General features: G+C 36.7%; 2 protein-coding genes across 2 annotated transcripts; both read left to right on the top strand.

The window, feature by feature from the left end:
* The first annotated feature begins 681 nt into the window (after nucleotides 1-681).
* On the top strand, nucleotides 682-11,049 carry LOC139324798 (vomeronasal type-2 receptor 26-like). The gene is made up of 5 exons (XM_070954546.1): nucleotides 682-923; nucleotides 1,582-1,873; nucleotides 4,366-5,214; nucleotides 9,716-9,842; nucleotides 10,151-11,049. The coding sequence occupies exons 1-5, from the start codon at nucleotides 682-684 to the stop codon at nucleotides 11,047-11,049; spliced, it is 2,409 nt and encodes an 802-aa protein (XP_070810647.1).
* A 1,173-nt stretch (nucleotides 11,050-12,222) lies between these two features.
* Nucleotides 12,223-16,175, top strand: LOC139324797 (vomeronasal type-2 receptor 26-like). The gene is made up of 3 exons (XM_070954545.1): nucleotides 12,223-12,288; nucleotides 14,841-14,967; nucleotides 15,277-16,175. The coding sequence occupies exons 1-3, from the start codon at nucleotides 12,223-12,225 to the stop codon at nucleotides 16,173-16,175; spliced, it is 1,092 nt and encodes a 363-aa protein (XP_070810646.1).
* Nucleotides 16,176-16,540: the final 365 nt, after the last annotated feature.

Here is a 16,540-nt window from a genome sequence, read left to right as displayed (position 1 = left end):
AATAAGTAAATAAAGATTTTCATTCCTCAATAATCTTTGAATGAAAATGTGGATAAAGCCTCCAAAGAAATGTTTGGCTTTTTTGTCAGACCTTAACATGTAAAAAATGTTTCCTCTTCTCTACTGAACAATTCTATTCGTTTTATATGGAAAATGGGAACTCTGCTCTACAGTGGTAAGGAATGAACATGACCTTCAACACTTAAGGCTATTTTCAATTGCCAATGTCCCTTAGATTAATTTTATTAGCATTTGTTCATTTAAACACAGTTGAACCATCAGTTGAACTCCTTATTCTCTCACAAAAACAAAATAATTGTCTCCTACAGGAATCGCATTTTTTTTTTTTTTTTTTAGCTAGGCCAAAACATCAAGGACTGTGCATCGAGGTATTTAAATTCAGCAACAATTAAGGTATCACTCTGGTTATAAAGTAACTCTTGAACCCCAGGGAGTTTGGCACAAAGGGATAGTAATGGCTCCATCAGATTCATTGCTACAAATTTCCTCCTTCTTTTCTTCTTTTCCAGAACATCTGTTCAATCCTAGTGATAGTCAGTATAGAAATTTGCACACACAAGGAACTTCAAATAGAAAATGATGGGATTTCTGATTAGGTGCATTGTCAGATATCAACCTTGGCTCAATCATTGAATGAACCACTGAAATACAAACTTCCGTATGGACAGGAGACACAAATATTTTCACTATGACAAACGCCTGAAGATGTTGTTCCTTCTGATGCTCTTGGTGCAAAAAGCTGTTACTCTGAGCTGCCCTGCGAGTGATGCTTTCCTGATTCCCCATGAGTGGTACCAGCCAGGTGATCTCATTGTAGGTGGGATGGTGTCTCAGATAATTCACTACTTTTTTGAAATTGAATTTAAAGAACATCCTTCTCTAATACCTTATGAGTTACCACTGTAAGGATTTTTTGTCTTTCCATTCATTTTCTGATTTTATTTATATGCTAATAGCTCTTTGAGAATAAATGCATGGTTTTTTATATCAATTTATTCTTGCTTCAAAATTATCAGATTGTGGGAAAACAAATCATTTTCATTGTGTTAAAATCTTACTCATAAAATGTCTGAAACTATTCTGCAAGAATTCTTTTGGACAATATTTAGGGAGTATAATTATTTAGTCTATGCATTCACTCCTTGCATAACTTACATATATTAATAATCATTTTCTTTTCACTGTATTAAGTCTAACAAGAAGTCTTTTGGAGAACATTTAGGGAATGTAAAATCATTAAAATGATCTAGTCTGTGCAGTCACTCCTTGCATAATTTACATAGATTAAAAGAGTGATAGTTTCTGGTTGTATTCGATTTTGTGCCAAACTGATAGAAATAAATGTGAGAGCTTGAAAAAAAAATCACAACATTGTTCTCTACTTATTTGTGGCAAATCATGGAAACACTGTACATAGTTGAAAACTATACAAATTATTGAGTGTTTTTACAAAGGCACTCATCTTCTCACTTACAAAAGAGACAGAAGTGGTTATTACTCATATATTAATGGTTTCACCATAAAAGAATTGTCAACATATTTTGTTTAAATTATTTGCAGTGTAATAACCAAATTCTACCAGCATGCCCTTACCTTGGCCTTTGCTATGAAGGAAATCAATGAGGACTCCCAGATCTTACCTAACGTCACTCTCGGGTTTCACCTTTATGATAGTTACAACAACCCAAGGATGACCTATCGCACCACTCTGGACCTGCTTTTCAAATCCCAGGAATTTGTCCCAAACTACAAATGTGATAGCCAGAAGAATCTCATGGCCATCATTGGGGGACTAAGTCCTGATACATCATCCTTTATGGCAGAAAGTGTACATGTCTACAAAATTCCACAGGTAGTTTGGGGTGGAGTGAGAGAGAAAAGTCTTTTGTAATTAATAGTAGATACTAGTTGTTTGCCATACCTTTCTCCAGGAATTCAATTAAATACACTATTATCACCCCTCATCTGTTTTCCCCACAACTCAATAGACTGGCTCAAGGTAATCCAATGAAATCAAAACCTTTTATTACAATCATAGAAGTGTTTTGACTTCCATGCAGCAATAGGTTACAACTCTTCTTACTTAATTTTTTTTTTAATTTGATTTATATGCCGCCCTTCTCTGGAGACTCAGGGTGGCTTATAATGCGTTAAGCAATAGCCTTCATTCTTTTGTATATTTTATACAAAGTCAGCTTATTGCCCCCACAAACTGGGTCCTCATTTCACCTACCTTAGAAAGGATGGAAGGCTGAGTCAACCTTGAGCCTTGGAGAGATTCGAACCAGCAGAAATTGCAGGCAGCTGTGTTAATAACAGGGTGCACTAAACCCCTGTATTATCAAGGCTCTTACTTAACAAATCACCAAATTACAAATAGATAAGAGAGCCGAAACTTTTTTGTTAGGAATTTTCACAAAAACTTACCCCAAAGAAATAAAATACTTGTTAATACATATCTTAACGGCAGTGAGAATAACATATGCCAAAAATTGGAAACTGGAAAAAAAACCCATCGGAAGAAGAAATAATGGATAAAATTACACAATGTGCTGAAATGGATAGGCTGACAAAAGAGCTAAAGGAAAAAGAAGACACAGAATTTTATAAAGTTTGGAATAAATGGTATCAATGGCATACGGCTATTATGGAAGAAATATAACTAGAAGTCAGATAGAATAGAAACACAAGAGTGTATACAAATATTTTCTTATGGGCAAATAAAACCACAGAGAAAAACCCAGAAAGCAAAGATATAATCCAAATATATAATACACAGATTATTAAAGTAGAAGTCTTAGAGAGGAGAAGAGAGGAGAGGGAGAAAAGGCAAAAAGAAATTATAAAGTTAAGATTTAGGGGAATAAGTATAACTGTATTACTTGAAAGACCATTACGAAACAAACGCTTCAAATGATTGATTATTTATAATTGTTTATTGTATAATGTAGTTTTATGTTTTTGTCATATGTGTTATATGTGTTCAATATCTGTTTTAATAAAGTTTATAAATTTAAAAAAAGAGAAAAAGAAAAAGAAAAGGCCAGCTAGCACGTAGAACACAGAACATCGAACATAGAATAATAGAGTGGGAAAGTTTCTTGGGGGTATTCTACTCCAACCCCATCTTCGAGCAGGAGATCCTATACCATTTCAAATAAATCACTGCCCAGTCTCTTTTTGACAGCCTCCAGTGATGGAGCACCCACAATGTGTGAAGGCAAGTTGCTCCATTGGTTAATTGTTTTCACAGTTAGGAAATTTCTCCTTAGTTCTAGATTGCTTCTTTCCTTGGTTAGTTTCCATTCATTGTTTCTTGTCCTGCCCTCAGGTGCTTTGCACAATAGTTTGACCACCTCGTCTTTGTAGGAGCCCCTCAAATATTGGAACACTGCTGTCATATCTCATGGTTTTACGGAAGATCGCCTTTCAGCCACTTCCTTCCCATTCCCAACTCCAAGCTAGCCAGCATTTTCACTGCTGCCTTCAACTCAACTCCAGATTCCACAAAGCCACCTGATAATAGATCACAACTTTCTTTGGTATGTCTTGGTTGGGTCTGATAGTAATAACTGAATTTAAAACTCAACTGATTTTCCTTGAAATTGTTGAAGTATTGGACCTACATGGTACTTTTGGAGATCTCTATCGTAATTGCAATAAATGAAGACATGATTAACCCAGAATCTCATGGGCATAGTGTCTTTCATCTATAAGTATTTTATTTTATCTGCTACAAATAACGGAAGAAGGTAATCCAGTAAGTCTACCTCTTCTTTGTAGAAGCCCCTCAAATGTTGCACTAATGCTATCATGCCTCCCCTAGTCCTTCTTTTTATCACACTAGAAATACCCAATTCCTGTAACTGAACTCTTTTGGATATCTCTATAATAATTGTAGTAAAGGAAGACATGATTAATCCTTTCTATTCCTCCAGAATCTCATGGGCATAGTCTTTCGTGTACAAGTATCTTACTTTATCTGCTACAAAGAAGGGAAGAAGGTAGTCCAGTAAGTCTAGCTCTGAAAAATCTTTTCCTTAGGCTGAGAAGAATTCACAAGCTCAGATAGTTAGCAAGTTTCCAGATGTTCTAAAAGGATGAACATACTGGAACTCTGTATTAGGAAACTGAGTGTGGTTGTAATCTAGTTATATTTCAGATGAGAAAATATTTCATCATGGGGTTTTAGTTGCTTCTCTTTCTCATCAGAATTGCCATAATCTACACAGAATTGGACAAATGTTCAATATAGGGAGACCTTCATTAAATTTCTAACAAGCAGTCTTCACATTTGTCCCCTGATTTTCATGAAGAATGAATTTCTCTTTTTTGTATCTTTAGTTGACTTATGGTTCCTTTGCTCAAGAAGACTTTCAGATTACTGAGTTATTTCCACTTTATTGCATGGTCCCAAAAGAGGAGCATCAGTACACTGGACTTATTCAACTTCTTCTCCATTTTGGATGGACGTGGATTGGACTCTTTGCTTCTGAAAATAAGGAAGAATGTTTTTTGCAGAAACTGCAGCCGTTGCTTTCACAGAACGGGGTGTGTTTAGCTTTCACAGAAAAAATTCCACAACATATCCACTTGGAAGATTTGTCCCAATTGTCTAATTCATTCTCAGTTATTTCTGATAAATTGATAGATCCAAAAGCAAATGCTTTTCTGGTCTATGGAGAAACATACACAGTAGTGTGGCTCAGAACTGCCATGTTTCTAAGAGATCCTGAAAATAAAGAGCGTGCATTATGTAAGAAGGTTTGGATCCTGATGAATCCAATTGATTTCATTCTGATGGGAACTCAAAGGAGTTGGGCTCTCCAGATGTTCCATGGGGCTATTTCCTTTACTGTTCATACAAGAGACATTCAAGGCTTCAAAGAATTTCTTCAAGTCATCAAACCTTCAACCCACAAAGATGCATTTCTTCAAGAGGTTTGGGAGCAATTGTTCGATTGTTCATTTTCAAATACAGAAGTATCTTCAACGATCAATGAAACTTGTAGTGGAGAAGAGAATTTGGAGAATCTACCTGGTGCTCTGTTTGAATTTCAGATGACTGGCCAAACCTACAGTATCTACAATGCTGTTTATGCAGTGGCACATTCTTTGCATAAGGCAGTGAGATCAAAATCCCAACCAAGAGAGATTCAAAGGGTTGAACTTCAAAATCTGCTGGCTTGGCAGGTAATCTTTCCATGCCACACCTATCTTGTATTTCAATGATTATCCACAATCATCCACAATCTAATATAGCTTATTTACCCTCATTTATGGCTCCAAATCAATAGAGAAACTGAGGTGACAAAGCTATTCGTTTTATAAAATAAGAGTATGAACATAAACTGTGTCCTTACTAATTTCAGTATAGTTAATGGGATTTACTGTATGCATCAATTTTCATTGTATAAATAACTTTTCACCTCCACATAGAATTGGCCAGTCTTGTGAATATATCCAATCTGATTCCAAGAAGAATTCAATTGCATTGTGTCTGAAGGCAGTCTTTCTTCTTTTTGTGCCACCCCCCCCCCCAAAAAAAGAATATTTTCATGTCATGTAGATATATTATTTTTCTTATGAGATTGTGAATAATAATTCTCACCAGAGCCATGGTGGCACAGTGGTTAGAAATTAGCACCTTCTTTCATATGTGGTGGACATGCCCCGAAGCAAAAAGATACTGGAGCAAAATTCGGAGATGGTTGAAAGACATAATTAAAGAAGAAATCGATTTGAATCCAGAAATATTTCTCCTGGGAATGGCAAAGAAAGGGTACGGAAAGGAAAAGGTCCACCTCCTAATACACATAGCTACAGCTGCCAGACTGGCGTATGCTCAATACTGGAAAAAGAAAGACCCACCACCAGATGACCTTATAATTAGCAAAATATTAGAGTGTGCAGAGATAAGTAAATTAACACATGAGATAAATGATGATGAAAATTCAGACTATGATACTGTGTGGGGAAGATGGTACGAATGGATAAATGATAGAATCAAAGAAGGAGAAAAAGGTGTAGAAATCAATCAGAATTAAGGAAGGAGTAAAAGGCACAGAAATTAATTAGAAATTAATTTGAAATGTATAGTATAAATGACACCAGATAATTTTTCATGTATATATGTATAAACACTGTGAATCCGATGTCAAACAGAATTGTTATTATATTTTATTTGTGTAAAAAAAATTCAATAAAGTATTAAAAAAAAAAAAGAAATTAGCTAATTGTGCTGACTGCTGGTTGCCAGCAGTTCAGCAGTTTGATTCCCACTGGCTCAACTTTGATTCAGCCTTCCATCTTTTCCCATCCTGCTTACAATCTTTTTAGACTGTTGCCTTCTGGCAGAAGATACAGAACAATTAAAACTCGGACCACACATTTTCTGAATAGTTTTCCTCCCACAGCTATAATTGCACTCAACAATGAACTAAAGGGCCACCATCAGTAAGCTGTTGGACAGTATTACTTGGTCTGTTGTGTGGATGTTTGGGTGGTTTAGGGGTTGGGAATTGTGGTGGGTGGGAGTGTGTTTGAAGATTGTTATGTGTGTTGGACCTGGTCTTTGGGTGTTAAGTGAATTTCGTTGTATGGTGTACTGTGTATACACGTACAATGACAATAAAGTTATTTATTTATTATTGTAAAGCACAGGGAAGCAGTATAAGTGTCCTAAAAGTGCTTTTTCAAGAGGCAACTGGACTTTCTGGATATTCTTTGAAGATGTTTCACTTCTCATCCAAGAAACTTCTTCAGCTCTGATTGAATGGTGGGGAATGGAAGGATTTATACTCTTTGCAGACAAGTGGTCATTTGCATTCTTTTAACGAGTCGTTAAGATCACCTGGAGGTTTATCTGAGTCATCAGGATTACCTGTGTGGTACAAATGGGTGTGCTTTCTTCTTGGAACTGTTGAAAGGACTCTGTTGTAGATGGGAGATAGATGATGTTGTTTCCATCCTGTTTCCCCTGGAAGTAAGATTAAAGTAATACTAGAACAGACCTGTGTCTTTCTCTGAAATATAGATTATCTATATTCTACATGTACTTATTTGATATTTGTTAGAGCAACGGGAAAAATTAGTAAGTAAAAGTTTAATATATTGGCCACTTCTTCATTATTAATCTTTCATCTCTCTTTCTCTCTATCTCTCGCTATCTCTCTCAAGTAGCTCCATTCATTTCTTCAAGGCATTTCTTTTAACAATTCAGCTGGGGAGAGAGTGTTCCTGAATGAGAATGGGGAAGCAACAGGTGGTTTCGACATCACCAACTTGATCACTTTTCCAAACGGATCCTTTCAGAGAGTTAGAGTTGGAAAGATGGGTCCTCATATTCCCAATACGAAGGAATTAATCATTGATGAAGAGCTGATTGTGTGGCACCCAGCTTTTAACCAGGTGTGGACTCACTTAGTCAACTATTCCTTGATGCATTGTAATCCAATATTGAACACAGTCCTCTTTAGAAATCTAATTTGTGATTTTTCAAATGGCATACTCTGTACAAATATTGTCAATGATCAAGCTTTCATCACATTGTCAAAATGGTATTACAATTTAAAAGACAGGTATTCATATTTGGGTTGCATTTCCGTTTGAAATCACAGGAGTCACAGTGCTTCCATAATATTGTAATCACATATATTTCTTTATTCATTCTGCCATTCTCAAAACATGCCATTTGCACGTCCTTATAATGTCAACTTTTCAATGGATAGTATAAATATATGATGGTCAGTGATTAAAGACACTGTGCTTGTCAGAAGAAAGCTTACAGCCTGTGTTTGAGACCTGAGCACCACACAATAGGATGAACTCCCTTTCCTGCCTCAGCTCCTTCCCACCTAGAGAGAAGGGAAACCTTTACCTTATAAATACACCTGGATAAATACTCTTTAGGAATTCAAATATTCTTTTTTGTTTGTTTGTTTTATGTTTTTTTTTATTTAATTTTTATATATACATCAACATCAATACATGAACAGTGTGGCATCTGGGTATCATTCATTTTGATAAAAATAACAATACTAATATCAATAATATTTGTTTAAGCTTATATACTCCTAGTATTAATACTCCAATTTTTATTAAGATATAAACCTTCATTATGAAATTATTCAAAATTTCAATGTATCATTCTAATGCCAATTACAACATTGTTTAAGCATGCATAATAATACTCTCTTTCAACCTCCAATCTTTCCATTTAATTCTTTAATTTATTCTATTTAATCAAGCCATCCTTACTAATCCTAGTATAGTACACATATTGTATTAAAATCTAATCCCCTTACTCCATCCTGACAACAATCACCATATTATTTACACATACATATTAAATCCATCTTTCAACCTCTTATCTTCTGTCCATTTATTCATTTTATAATACATGTATCTTTATTTCTACTTCTACTTCTATTCTAATTTTTAATCAGGCTCCCATTATTTTAAAGAAAGAAGGGGGGAACAAAGGAACCTCTTTCCTTTATATCCATCTCTTGCCCATTTTAGTATTTCAATTCTTATTTGTTTTTTGACATACCTCCCATACTCCTCTCTTGGATCTTTGTCTCTATCTATCTCTGCATTTTTACTGTTTCGACTGTTTCTGTTTACTCATTCTATATATTTCCATCTCTATCCTCTTATGCTGCCAAGCCTCCAGGGTATTTGCCCAAACTCCTATCTCTTTTTCAATGGTGTCTTCCCATTCCAATTTAAAATTCTTAAAATACTTTCCCCCTGATTTGTTTCATTCATCATTATAGTCTTTATTATCTTCTCTTCTTGTTTTGCTTGTTGATTTATCTGTTCTGTGTTTTCCTCCATTCTTTCTCTTATCTCCTCGCTCTCCTGGGCATCTTGGTCTTTATTCATTGTCCCTTGTAGAATCTTTTCTATTTTCACCATCTATGCTTTGCATTAAATTGGTTATCTCCCTGAAGTTCTTTGTCATTGTGTCCTTAATGCTTTTGAACATCAACAATATTTCTTTTGAACTTCCACTCATTTCCCCTATATGGAGCATCTCGTCTTATTTTAATAAGGTCCACTTTTACTCAATAGTTCAACAAACATATATTCAGGCCTAATATAGCTCCTCAAAGAATACTTTAGTCACAGTTCTTTTATATCCCAGGGTTATTCAATCACATGTTCAAGTAGTCAAGGAAACTCTCCAAATATCTCTTATGTCCGCTCTATAAGTTTAATCATATATCTTAACATTCAAAAATTGCTTTACTTAGGTATCTTCCTTGTTCTCACAATTGCACTACCCATAGTCATAAGGTAGATAAGTATAGAACAGTAAATATCACCACAGTTTTCCAAATAAATGTTGTTTATTTTTCTAATCAAAAATTTTCCCAGGGTTGTAAAATATGGTATATTTTCCTTTGTCAGTAGATGGCGCTCTCAGCAGGAGAGATTGCGACTCTCTGTGACCTGCAGGGTGCCCCTCTTTTCTTCACTATCCCTCTAGGGTGGCTTTCGTTCCTTTCAGAGCCCTTTAATGTAGAGAACTTGGTGTGGGAGCTCAGAGACCCACTTCTCATGTCCGATATCGCTGTGGTATCAGCCAGAAGTCACGAATTCAAATATTCTTCTCACTACCATAAATGAGAACATTATAAACTGCTTAAAAATTTCTCTTTACAAAATCATTTATCTTTATCACCAGGTTATTCCCTTTTCTCAGTGTAATGACCCTTGCTACCCTGGATACTGGAAGAAAGGATTGGAAGGAAAGCAATTCTGTTGCTACAACTGTGTTCGTTGCCCAGAAGGGAAGATTTCAAATGAAAAGGGTAAGTTAGACATTCCAGCAAGTTTTCATTGGATAGACTTAAGCAAACTATAATACACTACTTTAGTGTAGCAAATAGTTTTGTGAGTTCTTCAAGGTGAATATTCATTTCTATACTTGTGAATCACAATCTGTTGTTCTGAATATAAAGTTTGCCCATAAGAGCTAAACTCTTATATCCATTCTCATATATTTCTTCTTTGTGTTTTTTGAAAAACAGGAAAAGTCAAAATGCTCTAAATTTTAAGAAATTTGAAAATGTTTCAAAAATGTGAAATGTATAAACACTTGCCTTGCCTTTTCTTTCAGATATGGATGACTGTTTTGAATGTTCAGAAGATCATTATCCAAATAAAGAAAAGAGCGGCTGCATCTTAAAATTGCTGGTCTTTCTAACTTTTGAAGAAACTTTAGGAATTGGTTTATCCTTAGCAGCTCTTTTTTTCTTCTTCTTGACATCTTGGGTACTTGGAACATTTATTAAGCACAGAGATACTCCCATTGTCAAAGCCAACAATCGTTCCCTCACCTACACCATCCTTGTCTCTCTTTTGTTCTGTTTCCTCTCCTCTTTGTTCTTCCTCAGCCAACCTGACAAGGTGACCTGTCTTCTCCGACAACCAACTTTTGGCATCACCTTCTCAGTGGCCATTTCTAGTGTCCTGGCCAAAACCATCACTGTGGTTGTGGCTTTCATGGCCACTAAACCTGGATCACAGATGAGGAAGTGGGTGGGGAAAAGATTGGCTTTTTCTGCTGTTCTTTCCTGTTCTATTGTCCAAGTATGTATTTGTGTTCTTTGGTTGTCAACATCACCTCCATTCCCTGAGTTGGATATGCACTCAGAGCTCCAGGAAATGATTTTACAGTGCAATGAGGGGTCAGCTTTCTTCTTCTACTGTGTCTTGGGCTACATGGGTATCTTGGCCATGGCCAGCTTTATTGTGGCTTTTCTTGCCCGTAAATTACCCGACAGCTTTAATGAAGCCAAGTTCATCACCTTCAGCATGTTGGCCTTTTGCAGTGTGTGGATCTCCTTCTTTCCAGCCTATCTGAGCACAAAAGGCAAAGCCATGGTAGCTGTGGAGATCTTCTCCATCTTGTCCTCCAGCGCTGCATTATTGGGATGCATATTCTTGCCAAAGTGCTACATCATTGTTCTCAGACCTGACCTCAACCACAGGGAACAACTGATAAAGAGGAATTAGCACATCATGTAATATTTCCGCCTTTGAGAAGTTGCTCACAAGAAAAAAGACAGAAGGATGTTTGTTATCCATAGGAGACATATAGAAGTCCTTAATTCTGACAACAGAGGATTGATGGAGGAGTATCCCAAACACTAAGATTTATTATAGTTGCCAATTTGAAAAGAATTGCTCATGCTGCTGCATTTGCAATCATTCTCCAATATTCTTTAATTAAACGTTTTCTGTCTTTCAACACCCCAAGATAGCAAGACATTGAGAATCCAGTTCTTGTGTTAGGAGTTTAGAGATACTGAATCAAATCATGTCCAATATTTACAGTTTCTTTATTTATTTATGTAGAAAATTTATACCGCCTAGTTGCTCACAGTGAATCTAGGCAACTTATCGTCAATAAAACACAACATAGAAGATAATAAAGAACTATATCCCCCTCTGGCAACAACACACAGTCAAATAAGTCTGTAGATATTCTCAGTCATCCATGTCATGGTTGTCCCAAAGGTGTTTTTTCAGGAGGCAACTGGACTTTCTTTCTTTCTTCCTTTTTTCTTTTGAAAACGTCTTCAAAAGAAAAAACAAGAAAGTCCAGTTGCCTCCTGAAAAAGCACCTTTGGGGCAGTGGTGAAATCTGAACTGGTTTACTACCAGTTCGCTGGCTGTGCATGAGCATTGTGCACCAAAGGTGTGCTGTGCGCGTGAATGCTCAGTGCTCACCACACACCAAATGTGAGGTGTGTGTGTGTGTGTGTGTGTGCGTGCACAGTGCATGCCAAAAGGAGGCATGGGGTAAGTAGAAGAGTGCGCAGGGAGTTGTGATCAGCTGTGGTGAATGATCTTCGGAGCCTTTTTTTCTTTACTTTTACTTTTTATTCGGCCGAATAGGTTGTAAAAAAATGCTTTTAAAAGTTTTTTAAAAAAAGTCTCTGACAATCACGTGCCACAGGTTTTATCATGGGAGCCTTTTTTTTACTTTTCTAAAGCATTTTTAGTACCGATTCTAGAGAATTGGTAGTAAAAAAATACTAGAAAAGTAAAAAAAAAAAAAAAGCTTCCGATGATCGCGCATCGCTCACATGATCTTTGGAACTTTTTTTTTTTTTACATTTTTTACTACCGGTTCGGGCGAACCTGACTGAACCGGGAACATTTCACCCCTGCTTTGGGGCAACCATGACCTGGATGACTGAGAATCTCTACAAACTTTTAGCAATTTGGGATGAACACCGTTTGGCATGTGTGAGAATAGAAATGGATTTCCAGAGGGAAAAAAATGCAGACTAGATGAACCAGGAGCACTACTCTGTCACATAAAATGTCTAACCTATTTATGTACCCACTACTCCATGGTCCATCAAGGGTTAACTCTACTACACAACCCATAACTCTCACAATCTCACCTTACCTTGACTCCTCCCCCAGGGTAAAAAAGGACCATCCACATGGGCACCAGGCAGTTCCAGATATATACCTGAGGAGAAAGGACATACGGTAGGTCAGTTACTATTGCATACCTGAACCTGTGATATATTTTAAACTGCAAATAAATAAACTGCAACAATTACTACTTTGTATCGAGAGTTATTGGGTGAGATCCTCCCTTTCTAACATACTCAGGTGACCCTGAGGACACAGATAAACCTCCAAGTGCTTTAACGACCCTCTAAAAGGATGCAAATGACCAGCTGTCTGCAAGGAATAGAAATCCTTCTATTCCCCACTATCCTGTCAAAGCTGAAGAAGCTTTTTAAATGTGAAGCAAAACATCTTTAAAAAAAAAAAAAACACACACACAAGAAACTCCAGTTGCCTCCTGAAAAACCATCTGTGGCACAGACAAATAAGCCACTTGATGGGCTCCATTCCATTCTGGGTTCCCTAGGCCAGCTGGCAAAACCGAGCCTTCAGGGCTTTACAGAAGAGTGTCAAAGTGGGGGGACAGTCTAATGCCTGAATGGACAATGTTCCAGAGGGTGGAAGCCACCATGGAGAAGGTCCTTCTTCTGTGTCCCACCAAATGTACCTCCTTAGGGAATGGGACCATGCCTTTTTTATGGTTTTTGTATTTTCTATTCATAAATGACTCCATAAATGTAGTAAAAAGGGAATTACATTTTATGAACATGTACTCAACACAGTATCAGGGGGATATTCTTTTTGGATAGGTGTGGGATCATTGAAATGTGAATGTTATCGAGTTTCTATGCTGTTGTTTTAATCATGCTCACTTTCCATTCATCTACCTATTTCCACTTTAACCTATTCTTTTAATAATACAAAAAGAATTAGTGAAGGGAAATTCCTTCCATCTCATCCGTTACTAGAAGCATGTGCTGCCCAATAAGCATCATAAAGACTGACTTGACTTGATTTGATCTTCTCCTGCTTTAGCTTTATAACTGTCAATATCTTATCTAAATTAGTCAAAACATTGTAAAAACCTTCTTGCTTAGAATCTTCTTCATTTCTAGAACGGATTTGCAGATAAGAAAACCAATCCATCTTAAAACCTTGTTCTTCCAATTTTTGCTTCGACTTAAGTTCACCCTTTTCATCCATTAATTCACTATATCTAACAATTTGTTCTCTTCTAAATATTACTGAATATGAAAAAGCTTCAATCGTTGAAACCCAGACTGGAATTTTCAATGTTTTTTAATCTTCTCCCAATTCAATAACAAAGCCTCACGTATATGATGTCTCCTAAAATACCCCTGGATTTTTGTTCCCTTATATCATAAAAAAGCATGCCACCCCATCAACAAATCATGACCTTCTAAATTCAATAGTCTAGTATTCCTTAATGTTATCCATTCTTTAATCCACATCAAACTTGTCGCTTGATAGTAAAGTTCCCAATTAGGTAGGCCAAAACCCCCTCTCATTCTAGCATCTTGTAGCAATTTAAGTCTTATCCTCACCTTCTTTCCCTGCCAAATATATATTAACACCATTTTATTCAATTCTTCAAAGAAGTCTTTCCCCAATCTAATTGGAATTGTCTGGAACAAATATAAAATTCTGGGCAAAATATTCATCTTTATAGTTGATAACCTTCCAATCAAAGAAAGCTGTAAATTTTCCCATTTTTAATTTGTGATTTTTGAAACGGTATATTCTGTACAAATATTGTCAATGATCAGGTTTTCATCAAATTGACAAAATGACATTACAATTTAAAAGATAGGTATTCACATTTGGGTTGCATTTCCATTTGAAATCATAAGATAGTGTTCCCATAATATTGTAGTGACATGTATTTCTTTATTTACTCTTCCATTCTCCAAACACGCCCTTTGCACATCCTTATAATGTCAACATTTTAATGGGTAGTATAAATCTGTGATGGCTCACTGGTTAAAGACACTGAGCTTGTCAGCTGGAAAGATGATAGCCCAGGTTTGAGACCTGTGTGTCATGCAATAGGGTGAGCTCCCATTCCTGCCTCAGCTCCTTCCCATCTAGGAATTCCAAAGCATGCTAATGAGTGTAGATTCTTAGGTACCACTTTTGTGCGAAGGTAACAACGTTCCTTGTGTCTTTGGCATATAGCCGTGCTGGCTACATGACCATGGAAAATATCTTCAGAGAATGCTGGAGGACTTGGCCAAGAAATGGAGATGAGCACTGTGCCCTAGAGTTGGACGTGACTGCAGAGGGAAACTTTTACCTTATAATAAACCTGAACAAACCCTTGAGGAATTCAAATATTCTTCCCACTAACATAAATGGGAACATTATAAACTGCTTTAAAAATTCCCTTTGCAAAAATCTTTTATGCTTATCACCAGGTTATTCCATTTTCTCAGTGTAATGACCATTGCTCCCCTGGATACTGGAAGAAAGGGTTGGAAGGAGAGCAGTTCTGTTGCTACAACTGTGTTCCTTGCCCAGAAGGGAAGATTTCAAATGAAAAGGGTAAGTTAGACATTCCAGCAAGTTTTCATTGGATAGACTTAAGCAAACTATAATACCCTGTTTTCGTGTAGCAAATAGTTTTGTGAGTTCTTCAAGGTGAATATTCATTTCTATGCTTGTGAATCACATTCTGTTCTTCTGAATGTAAAGTTTTCCCATAAGAGCTAAACTCTTATATCCCCCCCCCCCCAGATTTCTTCTTTGTGTTTTGGAAAAATAGGAAAAGTCAAAATGCTCTAAATTTTAATAAACTTGAAAATGTTTCAAAAATATGGAATGTATAAAAACTTGCCTTGACTTTGCTTTCAGATATGGATGACTGTTTTGAATGTTCAGAAGATCATTATCCAAATAAAGAAAAGAGAGGCTGTATCTTGAAATTTCTGGTCTTTCTAACTGTTGAAGAAACCTTAGGAATTGGTTTAACCTCAGCAGCTCTTTGTTTCTTCTTCTTGACATCTTGGGTACTTGGAAGTTTTATTATGCACAGGGATACTCCCATTGTCAAAGCCAACAACAGGTCCCTCACCTACACCCTCCTTGTCTCTCTTCTGCTCTGTTTTCTCTCCTCTTTGTTCTTCCTCAGTCAGCCTGGCAAAGTGACCTGCCTTCTCCGACAATCAATGTTTGGCATCACTTTCTCAGTAGCCATTTCTACTGTACTGGCTAAAACGATCACCGTGGTTGTGGCTTTCATGGCTACTAAACCAGGATCTCAGATGAGGAGATGGGTGGGGAAAAGATTGGCTTTTTCTATTGTCCTTTCATACTCCCTCATACAAGTATGTATTTGTATAATTTGGTTGTCAACATTTCCCCCATTCCCTGAGTTGGACAAGCACTCAGTGCACCAAGAAATAATTCTACAGTGCAATGAGGGGTCAGCTTTCTTCTTCTACTGTGTCTTGGGCTACATGGGTATCTTGGCCATCACCAGCTTTATTGTGGCTTTCCTTGCCCGTAAATTACCTGACAGCTTTAATGAAGCCAAGTTCATCACCTTCAGCATGTTGGCCTTTTGCAGTGTGTGGATCTCCTTCTTTCCAGCCTATCTGAGCACAAAAGGCAAAGCCATGGTAGCTGTGGAGGTCTTCTCCATCTTGGCCTCCAGTGCTGCATTACTGGGATGCATATTCTTACCAAAATGCTACATCATTGTTTTCAGGCCTGACCTCAACCACAGGGAGCAACTGATAAAAAGGAATTAACACTTGGTGTAATATTTCTGGCTTTGAGAAATTGCTCACAAAGAAACCGAGAAAGATTTGCTATCCATAGGAGACATATAGAAGTCCTTAATTCTGACAACAGAGGATTGATGGAGGATTATCCTGACAACTAAGATTTATTATAGTTGCCAATTGCAAAAGAAATGCTCATGCTGCTTCAATTGCAATCATTCTCCAATTAAACTTTAATTAAACACCTTCCTTCTTTCAACACCCCAAGATAGCAAGACATTGAGAATCCAGTTGTCGTGTTAGAAGAATAGAGATATTGAATCAAATCATGTCCAATGTTTGCAGTTTACTTATTTATTTATGTAGAAAATTTATATAGCTGCCTACTTTCT

This window comes from Pituophis catenifer, unplaced genomic scaffold (genome assembly GCF_029215685.1).
Source record: "Pituophis catenifer annectens isolate HBS135680 unplaced genomic scaffold, rPitCat1.0.hap2 SCAF_15, whole genome shotgun sequence".
NCBI classification, from domain to species: domain Eukaryota; kingdom Metazoa; phylum Chordata; class Lepidosauria; order Squamata; family Colubridae; genus Pituophis; species Pituophis catenifer.
The sequence above is the reverse complement of the archived record's forward strand: the minus strand, read 5'-3'. Positions and strand labels throughout refer to the sequence as shown.

Excerpts from the sequence above, each read along its gene's own strand:
- LOC139324798 (XM_070954546.1), top strand. The coding sequence starts at position 682 with ATGGACAGGAGACACAAATATTTTCACTATGACAAACGCCTGAAGATG. Across the intron at positions 1,874-4,365 it reads ATGTCTACAAAATTCCACAG|TTGACTTATGGTTCCTTTGC; the intron begins GTAGTTTGGGGT and ends TTGTATCTTTAG. Across the intron at positions 5,215-9,715 it reads AAAATCTGCTGGCTTGGCAG|GTTATTCCCTTTTCTCAGTG; the intron begins GTAATCTTTCCA and ends CTTTATCACCAG.
- LOC139324797 (XM_070954545.1), top strand. The coding sequence starts at position 12,223 with ATGACCTGGATGACTGAGAATCTCTACAAACTTTTAGCAATTTGGGAT. Across the intron at positions 12,289-14,840 it reads ATGAACACCGTTTGGCATGT|GTTATTCCATTTTCTCAGTG; the intron begins GTGAGAATAGAA and ends GCTTATCACCAG. Across the intron at positions 14,968-15,276 it reads GAAGATTTCAAATGAAAAGG|ATATGGATGACTGTTTTGAA; the intron begins GTAAGTTAGACA and ends CTTTGCTTTCAG.